At 42.5% G+C, this 10,382-nt stretch overlaps 1 protein-coding gene across 4 annotated transcripts in view; it reads right to left on the minus strand.

Annotated features, from left to right (window-relative positions):
* Positions 1-9,761, minus strand: part of SENP5 (SUMO specific peptidase 5) — a 51,197-nt gene extending 41,436 nt beyond the window's left edge. For 2 of the 4 annotated variants that reach the window (XM_081831917.1, XM_081831916.1), the window contains exon 1: positions 9,230-9,761. Coding sequence is in view for 1 of the 4 variants with exons in the window: in XM_081831915.1 (XP_081688041.1) it covers positions 9,196-9,200 (5 nt within the window). In the remaining 3 variants the exon portion in view is untranslated. Of the gene's footprint in view, positions 1-9,195 lie in introns of all 4 variants that reach the window. The other 2 variants (XM_081831915.1, XM_006742869.3) reach the window with 2 other exon arrangements.
* Positions 9,762-10,382: the final 621 nt, after the last annotated feature.

Raw genomic sequence — 10,382 nt, forward strand, 5'->3', positions numbered from 1 at the left:
CCAGTTGGAAGAGCATACAACTCTTGATCTCAGGGTTGTGAGCTCAAGCTCCACACTGGGTGCAGAGATTACTTAAAATCTTTAGGGGCCCTGGGTGGTGCAGTCAGTTAAGTGTCTGACTCTTGGTTTCAGCTCAGGTCATGACGTCCAGGTATGAGACTGAGCCCTGCAACAGGTTCTGTGCTCAGCACGAAGTTGGCTTGAGATTCTCTGTCCCTCTCCCCCTCCTGCTCGTGTGCACTCTCTGAAATAAATAAATCTCTGGAAAATAAAAATTAGGGGCGCCTTGGTTGACTCAGTCGTTAAGCGTCTGCCTTTGGCTCAGGTCATGATCCCAGGGTCCTGGGATCCAGCGCCGCATCGGGCTCCCCGCTCAGCAGGAAATCTGCTTCTCCCTCCCCCACGCCCCCTGCTTGTGTTCCCTCACTTGCTGTCTCTGTCAAATAAATAAAATCTTTAAAAAAAACCTTAAAAATAAAAAAAAAGACTTTCAATCACGTAATTTTTTTGGTCTCACTTTCACCTTCACTTCCACGGTACATGACACTGCTGATCTAGAAGCTTTTAAAAGGTTCTGAAACACAAACATGACTACTTGTTGGCTCTCTCCACTTGTTGGTTTAGGATTCAGCTTTCTCAAGTCTGCTAACCAGTTACCACTAATCTCTTCTGCTTTCCAGCTTCCAGAATGCTGTTATTCTCATAGCTCCCATTCTTTGTCATTTGGGGAAAAAACAAAAACAAAACACAAAAACTTAACAACAATTCTACAGTTTTTTAAGTAAGTTCTATACCCAACATGAGGCTTGAACTCACCACCCCAAGATCAAGTCGCATGTTCTACGGACTATGCCAGCCAGGGACCCCTCACTTCTCTACAGTTTTAATGGCTGGTGTGGAATTAAATATGTACATTCAACCCAATTTCTTTACCATAATACACTGTTGAATGAAAAAAAAAGTTGCTAAACAATACATATTAGCCCACTTTTGTTAAAAAGAAAAAAAAAAGTGTGTATATTTTGAGTATTTATAGGGGAAAAAAATACCTAAAGAATTTACACCAGAGGCTCAGCCACAGGGTGGCTCAGTCAGTTAAGCATCTGACTCCTGGTTTCGGCTTAGGTTATGATCTCAGGATCATAAGATCGAGCCCTGTGAGTCTACTTGAGATTCTCTCTCTCCCTTTGTCCCTCCACCCCTGCAAATAAATAGATCTTAAAAAAAAAAAAAAAAAAAAAAAAAAAAAAAATTTACACAAACTATTAACTCTTTAGGCCCAAAATTCCTAAGCTTAACCGACTGAGCCACCCAGGCGCCCCTGTATTTTTTTTAAATAAATTAAAAAATTTAAAAATAAAATTTAAAAATACAATTTATGTATATTTTTTTAGGTTGCTAGAACATACTTATTAAGTTGTTTAGATCTGATTACCTAAAGCATTACTAATTATTTAATAAACTACTGGGCCTGAGGGCACTACGAAAAAGACATTAAGGAGGCAGTGAACAAAGAAAGTCTGGCAACCTCTGGTTTAGGGTACTGTATTTTAGTTTACTTCTTTATCAATGGAAAAGGACATTTAATATAAACTTTTTTTTAAGATTTTATTTATTTATTTAGAGAGGAGAGACAGATAGCGAGAGAGAGCATGAGTGGGGAAGAGAAGGAGAAGCAGACTCCCACCAAGTAGGGAGTCTGATGCGGGATTCAATCCCAGGACCCTGAGATCATGAGCTGAGCCAAAGGCAGACCATTAACCGACTGAGCCACCCAGGCGTCCCTAAATAAAACTTCTTAATATGAAATTCAAATATACTCTCATTGTGTACTACCAACATAAAAGGAGATTTGGAATTTATTCTTCCCAACACTTAAAGGTAATATAATCACTGGAAAATCTTATTAATAAGATGATTATATAAAATAAACATTTTGTATATTCTATTGTATATTTGCATAATTTATATGGAACAAATGGAGAAAGACTGGAGCAAATTTATACTGGCTATGCCTTTAGTTTTAGACATGTTAGATTTGAGGTGACCATAGGAAATCCAAGTGGACATACACTATTGGATATACAGGTCAGGAAGTCTAAAAAGAGGGTATCACAGGAATTCCATTTTAAGCCATCAGCTTATAGTAACTAAAGCTACAGAAATTGATAAGCTCACCTACGGAGAATCTGTAAGAGATAGAAGCAAGCGCACCCTACGGAAGTATTCTAAGGAATTCTAGGATGTAACAGTGAGGTAAAGGAAGAAGACTACTTAAGCAAAGGAAAGTGAGAAGAAATGAACAGGGAAAGAGGCAGAAAATTAGGTTAGTGTGGTGTCAGGAAAGCTAGAGAAAGTTTCCAGAAGGAGGGAAATGGTCAAAGGCTACTGAGAAGTCAATCAAGATAAGGATTGGGTGCCTGTCTGGCTCAGTCAGTAGAGAATGAGACTCTTGATCTCAGGGTCATGAGTTCGAGCCCCATGTTGGGCATGGAGATCACTTCAAAAAAAAAAAAAAAAAAAGGTAAGGATTAAAAAAGTCTCCATTTGTGTTGATGGGAATGCAAACTGGTACAGCCACTCTGGAAAACAGTATGGAGGTTCCTCAAGATGTTAAAAATAGAACTACCCTATGACCCAGCAATTGCACCATTAGGTATTTACCCCAAAGATACAAATGTAGTGAAAAGAAGGAGCACCTGCACCCCAATGTTCATAGAAGCAATGTCCACAACAGCCAAACTGTGGAAGGAGCCGAGATGCCCTTTAACAGATGAATGGATAAAGAAGATGTGGTACATATATACAATGGAATATTATTCAGCCATCAGAAAGGATGAATACCCACCATTTGCATCAACATGGATGGAACTGGAGGGGATTATGCTAACTGAAATAAGTCAAGCAGACAAAGAAAATTATCATATGGTTTCACTCATATGTGGAATATAATCAATAGCACTGAGGACCATAGGGGAAGGGAGGGAAATCCAAAGAGGGAGAAATCAGAGAGGGAGATGAACCATGAGAGACTATGGACCCCGGGAAATAAACCAAGGGTTTCAGAGAGGAGGGGAGTAGAGGAATGGGGTAATAGGGTGATGGGTATTAAGGAGGGCACGTGTTGTGATGAGCACTGGGTGTTATACACAACTAAAGAATCACTGAACACTACAGCAAAAACTAATGATGTATTATACAGTCAGTGGCTAACTGAATTAAAAAAAAAAGAAAAAAGAAAAATTAATCTCAAATATACTGCCATTATAATCCCAATAAAAACTTTCTGAAAATGAAAAAAATTTTGATTCTCATGACATTTGTAAGAGAAATTTTAGTAGAATGAAGAGGACAAAACCAAGATGGAGTAGACGACAATATATAAAATTGCTCAAGAAGCTCGAGTAAATAGGAGAGAAACAGGCAGAGTTTTTTTTAAATGGAGACAGTTGTACATATTTAAATGCTGATGGCGTACTTTACTTATGGAAAAAGATGGCAGACTGAACACGTTTTACTCTTACTCCCTCCTAAATCCCATTAAGATAAAAATAAAACATTATTTTAACTTCATTTTTTTTTTTAAAGATTTTATTTATTTGTCAGAGAGAGCACAAGCAGGGGGGGCAGCAGGCAGAGGGAGAAGCAGACTCCCCGCTGAGCAGGGAATCCGATGTGGGACTCGATCCCAGGACCCTGGGATCATGACCTGAGCCGAAGGCAGACGCTTAACTGACTGAGCCACCCAGGCGTCCCTTTAACTTCATTTTTTAAGACAATGTATATACAATGAAATGTACAGGTCAAAGGGTTTGGGTTGTTGTTTTGTTTTACGTATCCATACACAAAATGGAAGAGAGGACAACAACAAAACCTTCTGGAGGTTGGAACGCAGATTGACTTAAAGACTGAAGAAAGTTAAAAAAAAGAGAGAGAGAGAGAGAGAGACTGAAGAAAGTTAATCTCAAGCTTGCAATGAGGAAAGCAATCCAATTTATACAACAGTGCCCCAAAACAGGTCAGGTATTGGCAGCAGCAGGTTCTATAAAAGAGATATGAACATGATGCTTAAAACAAGATTGGTCAAATCATTTACCCTCCTACTCTCCACAAAAACCAGCCAACTACCCCTATCCCACCCTTGCAGAAACATGGATCATTATTTTCTATACTAGAACAGTGCTGTCCAATAAAACTTCTGCAGTGATAGAAATAGTTTATATCTGCCCTGTCCGATATGGTAGCCTCTGGACACATACAGTTATTGACCACTTGAAATGTGTCTAATGCAAAGGAGGAACTTATTCTTTAATTTTAATTATTAAATTTAAGTTGCTACATGTGGCTACTGGCTACCATATTGGACACTGCAGCTCAAGAGGGTAAAACAATGGATTCCTGGACTGGAAAACAGCTGGTCCAGGTGAGAATGAGGGTCTCATACTGAAAAGAGTTGAGTTAAATGAACGTAAGCGGAGTTTACACTCTAAGGGCTAAGACCTCTATCCCAGACTGCCGGAAGCCAGCTTATAAGCTCCAAGCAGAAGATCTGAAGATTCTTTTTTGAGGAATCTAACTCAAGAGGAAAGCCAAAGATACTGCTACTGAACGTTCTCCAATAAAAGAGTCCATCAGTACACCCTAAAATCCACAAATCCCAAGAATGCACTCAGAGCACATGTAATTAAAATTAAAAGCAACCTCCACAGGGGGTCTCTCTACATTTCTGCCCCAGTGTTCTTGGCACTGCTGTTGTGTTCATATTCACCAAATACCAACATTTGTTCAAATATAAAACACAAACACAAGGAAAACAAAAATGAGCTTCCAGGGGTGCGTGGGTGGCCCAGTCGGTCAAGCATCTGCCTTTGGCTCAGGTCATGATCCCGGGGTCCTGGGATGGAGCCCCGCATCGGGCTCCGTGCTCATCAGGGAGTCTGCTTCTCCCTCTGCCTCTCCCCCCTGGCTTGTGCTTTCTCTCTCACTCACTCTCTAATAAATAAATAAAAACCTTAAAAAAAAAAAAAAAGAGCTTTCAACTTTTATGAGGTACTCACTGACTCCAAGAGAGCCCTAAGTCTGAACAATCCTTAAGGGACCCAATATTTGGGTAAAAGTTTGCAGTGCAGCCACTATCCATGTTAACTCAAGCACCACTATGAAAAAGTTCTTTTTAGCAAAAGTAATAAGACAGTCACAGCTGTTGTATAGCAAATAAACAGGGGTGGGGTTACCCATCCCAGAAATATGAGAGAATGAATGGCTTGTAGTAGGAAACAAGATATTTTTTTTCCACTAAAGATTTATTTATTCTAGAGAAACAACACGAGCAGAAAGAGCAGAAGGAGAGCACGAGAGAATTTCAAGCAGACTCCACGCTGAGGGTGGAGCCTGATGCGGGGCTTGATCAGAGGACCCTGAGATCAGGACCTGAGCCAAAACCAAGAGTCAGGTGCGCTTGACTGACTGAGCCACCCAGGCAGCCCCCAGCGGGCATCTTAACACTTTTCATGTGCATGTTTAGCTTAAGCTCTAGTTTTTGCCCCTCTTACAAATAAACTCAGGATAACTCCGTCCCAGTCACACCCAAGGTTAGCTTCACCCTCTGCCAGTCACCTGAGGCCAATGCCACCTTGGGCTTGGGCTACAGGAAACAAGATTAAGAACAATAAAAACAAAAAAATAATGCCCATTGGCATCAGGGAACATGAATGAATCATAAAAAAGACCAAGACTGAGAACTGGAGACTTACACATTTATAGCTCCTACTGGTAATATTTTCATCACATTCAGCCACTGGATATAAAGTAGATTAAGTATCCAGTTTTGGTCTCAAGTCCTCACAGACATAGAAGACTGCCTCAAGGACCAGCAAATGACTTTCACTAGGTCTTCAAGTTATTACCCTCACCCTGCCTCTGTTTCTATGTTAAATCTGTAGTATCAGTTTAGATTAAAATTGGGACCCTGGATCCATATTTACCCTTTTTAAGTACCTCTACTTGAAAAGTTTGCTCTGTCAGAATCTGAAACACAGCAATTTTTAAAACCTCTGAATTAGGGTGTATCAGACACAAAAATAAATTTAGAGACTCAGTGACCTGGCTTTTCATCTCAGACACATAGCATATGTTTCTCTAGACTCAAATTCATGGACTATGTATTTGTTAACATGGTTTGTTTGTTTGCTTTGATTATTTAAGTAATCTCTGCACCCAATGTGGGGCTCAAACTCATGACCCCAAGATCAAGAGTCACATGCTCTACCGACTAAGCCAGCTGGGCACCCTTTGACATGTTGTGTTGTTTTTTTTTTTAAAGATTTTATTTATTCATTTGACAGAGAGAGACACAGTGAGAGAGGGAACACTAGCAGGGGGAGTGGGGGAGGGAGAAGCAGGCTTCCGCTGAGCAGGGAGCCCAATAAGGGGCTCGATCCCAGGACCCTGGGACCATGACCCGAGCTGAAGGCAGACGCCTAACGACTGAGCCACCCAGGCGCCCCTAACATGGTTTTTTTTAATCAGCAAGTTTAGAATGCCCTTTGTCATCTAGTTGTAGGAAGGTAACATACTATAAACAGGGTCACTTTTAGAAAATAATTCAGCATCGTCCTCTGGAGGATTTGTAAAGTAGGGTCTATTGTCTACTAATAACACAGAATAGAAATACTAAAGCACTGAGGAGGTTATTGAAGAATAATTTAAGAATAAGTGTATCTCCCTAAAGAGAATGTTCAACTCTGCCTGATGGCCTATTACCTTGGTAATTCTGAAAATATTACATATATATGCATATATATATATATATATATATATATATGAGGCTTTTCCACTGTAAGAAAAGTACCTATGAAGCACTATTACCACCTAATCAGTTGATCCTTTCCAGGAATCTACCATATTCTTTAAATCAGTGGCACATTACAACTAAACCAAGAAGAGAACGGGACTAAAAATTCAAGGACAAGCTTAAATACTGAAAGCCTCTAGTTAAATTAGGTGTTTATAGGCAATTAGAGACCTTTAGAGCCCAGTTCTCAAACTGTATTCCACTGGAAGCTGACTAATGATACAAAGTGGTCGTGCATACCAGGATGGAGGAAGGGGTTTAAAAAAAAAAGCAATCCGTATATAGTGCACTGGGTTTATAAGCCAAAACAAAAGCAAAATTGTCTTAAATTGGAATTCTTCTATGGTTTATGAAAGCTTGGCATAAAAGCCTACTAAAAAACTGATGTACAAAGTGATATAACCTTTATATACTTAGGCCAAAAAACAAACCTAAGCAATATTCAGTAAGAAACTTTATTGTAAAATCTAATAATTTCATCAAAGAGCTTTAGGAAGTTTTAATGCATAGGAAACTACAAAAACAAAATTATACAGAGCTACTGACTTACAGGACTTATCTTCTGGGCTTAACGTGGTACAAAACCTGAAAGAGTACTACTGATTCAAGTAAAGTTATTTGTTAAGGGCATTACACTTCATCTCGGAGCTTGTTCATAAACTAATATGTGAAACCTGCTCTACATCTGGATTTTCAAAACATGAGTATCACCTGAGAAGCTATTTAAAAACCACAAATACTCAGGTCACACATGAGATCTACTGAGATAGTGCCCAGGCACCTAGAGTTTTGTATTAATTCCCCAAATGATTCCAATGCCCACCCAGGTTTTGGAACCACTGGATTAGATGACCCTCAAGGTCCCTTTTGTCCATGAGTTAAAATTCCCAATTGACAATTCTGTATCAAAGGAACTGGAGATTGCACTTGGCTACATTATGCATGGCAGCCATCATCATCATGTTCCACTGAGGAAAGGAAAGCATCCTTAATTTGTCTGACCAACCAATTGTAAGAACAGGTGCTACTCACTCAAATCACTTGACTGCATATCCACTCCCTCCTCTCCAAACACTCCTCTAACTTAGGGTCTATTAAACTTCAGAGTGGTGTTGTTTTACTTTCTCCAATACAGAGAAAGGCAGCTCCTCAAATAATAATATCCAGCCACTCAAAGGGTCAAGTTCTTGTATTTATTCTTTGCACATTTTTCTTTGCAATTAACATTTCATGTTAATTGAACTCTGTTAGAAGCACAGTGCAGGGGTCCTCAGAAACATGTGCAAAGAATTCCTTCTAGAGCGGGCCAAGGTGTAAATGAAGCCCCTCCAGCTTTTCTTCCTAGAAAGGGTCCACTGGGCAAAACTATCTTGAGGAAGAAGCAAAACTGATTTCACTTATTCCTCATATACCAATAATGTTTTATCAATAAACATGAGCCATCTGGGCGGCTAGGAGAGTCTGACCTCTTCCTAATGCTGCCCAACCCAAAGCAGAGCCTGCAGTTAGGTTCTATCCACACACCCTCCTCCATACCAAGCTTAGTTATTCCGCGTAAAATACATAATTAGGAACCTACCATTAACTGTCCAAGATATTCTTAAATCCAAAACATTTAATGACTGATGTTCTGCTTTTTTCACCTCACTTCACTTCATTCTCCCAATTTATATAGGCGTAAGAAAGCGCCCCTATACGTGTGGTTAAAAATGTCGAAGTACCTAGCACGAGATTAAAAGCACTACCAAATGGCAGGCTAAGATTTTTAACTCAGCTCTTCCGACTCTTACACAAAACCCTCATTTCCCACATCCTCTCCGCGTCCCTCCTCCCCCAACAGAGTGGCCCAGTGCAACAGGGGTTGATATTGCCTAGTAGAGATAGAAAAACAGAAAGCATGATAGAAAACAAGCTTCCCACCACCCTAGTGTTTAACTGTGCCATACAGCAAGGTCCCAGGAGTGCGTGGCGAAGGAACCAAAAGCAGGAAGGAAGCCGAACAGTCCGAACAAATATAAACCCTTGGCTTCCAAAACGCCAGTAGCGGCAGGACCTCTAACAGCAGCTCTTCCTTTCAAACCTTTCCCCGGCCTCAGGAGGAGCGGCCGGGGGCGCTAGCTTTGCTTCTGCGTCGTACAGTTCAGACTGGGGAGAAAAAGGGGAGCACAGCGGTGCCTCGGGAGGAGCTCCCTGCCCGCCCCCAGAAAAGCACAGCAGCGCCCAGGGAGAAATTTGTTGCCTCCGGTTCGAGCGTGGGGGGAGGGCAGCGCTTGAGGCCTCCAGGCCGGGGTGCTGAGCTGGCGCGCACTGGCGCGGGAATGGCCAGCCGGCCCGGTCCGTACCTCATTCCGATTTGACACCCGGGCTCCTGCTTACCTACGTCCCTCGCTGCCGGCACCTGCCGCACCGCGGGTCGAGATACTGCGGCAGCTCAGCCTGCGACCCCGCCTTCGCCGGTTCTACGGAAGCCCCGTCAGTGATGAGGTGCCCGGCCTGCACGCAGCCGCCACAGCCACCCAGCTTCCTTTGGAGCCGCCGCCGCGACGCCGGCGCTCACTTATAGCGTCACCTCCTTCCGTGCCCTTCCGCCTTAGCCCCGCCCGGGCATCCTGCGGGGAGCGGAAAAGAGAGTGCAACCCGGCGCTGGGGCGTGGCTCCGCCTTCCCTCCGCTTCCGGCGGGCGGCTTCCCCACTTTCCGGCTTCTCCGTCCGGCGCGCCCGGTTTGCTCGACTGGTCTGTTATCCGCCTGTCCGTGCTAGCCTGGGAGATTGGTGGAAACGGAGGTCTAGAAATTGCAGAGTCTCGACAGGTCGGACTTGAGACTTCTATTTAGCCGCCTCTCAACTTTTTAACCCCAAAAGGGCTGAGGCCGACCACAGCTCACCCGCTGATCCCTTTTCCCTTTTGCCAAAAGCGAAAGGGCACTCTCCTGCACTGGATGCGCTTTGAGGCCTGGCCCAGGCTTTTCTTTCCGGTTTTCCTGGAGGGCAGAGCCGGGTCTTATTCTCGTTGTAGTCCCAGCACCAAACAGTGACAAGTGCTTACTTAGTAGATCTGTGCGGTAGAACTGTTAATTTCTTTCTCATGAGAGAGGAAAGTGGCTTCAGCTTGATACGTTGAAGCACTATTCACTCAACACACGTTTTTTTGTTTTTTTTTTAAAGATTTTTATTTATTTATTTGAGAGAGAGAGAATGAGAGACAGAGAGCCTGAGAGGGAGGAGGGTCAGAGGGAGAAGCAGACTCCCTGCCGAGCAGGGAGCCCGATGCGGGACTCGATCCGGGGACTCCAGGATCATGACCTGAGCCGAAGGCAGTCGCTTAACCAACTGAGCCACCCAGGCGCCCAACACACGTTTTTTGAGCGTAGACATGAAGTACTCTTTCTCTTGTAAGCCCTCAGTCTACTTGTGGGGAGTCATAAATAGATAATTAGAATACAATGTCTTGACAGAAAATAGATTTATAGTGGAAGATGAATTCAATTTTGGGCATTCGATTTGGAATAGAAGGGAGATGAGTACAACT

The sequence above is a fragment of the Leptonychotes weddellii genome, chromosome 1, assembly GCF_054177405.1.
Source record: "Leptonychotes weddellii isolate Sample4059 chromosome 1, ASM5417740v2, whole genome shotgun sequence".
In the NCBI taxonomy this organism is placed as follows: domain Eukaryota; kingdom Metazoa; phylum Chordata; class Mammalia; order Carnivora; family Phocidae; genus Leptonychotes; species Leptonychotes weddellii.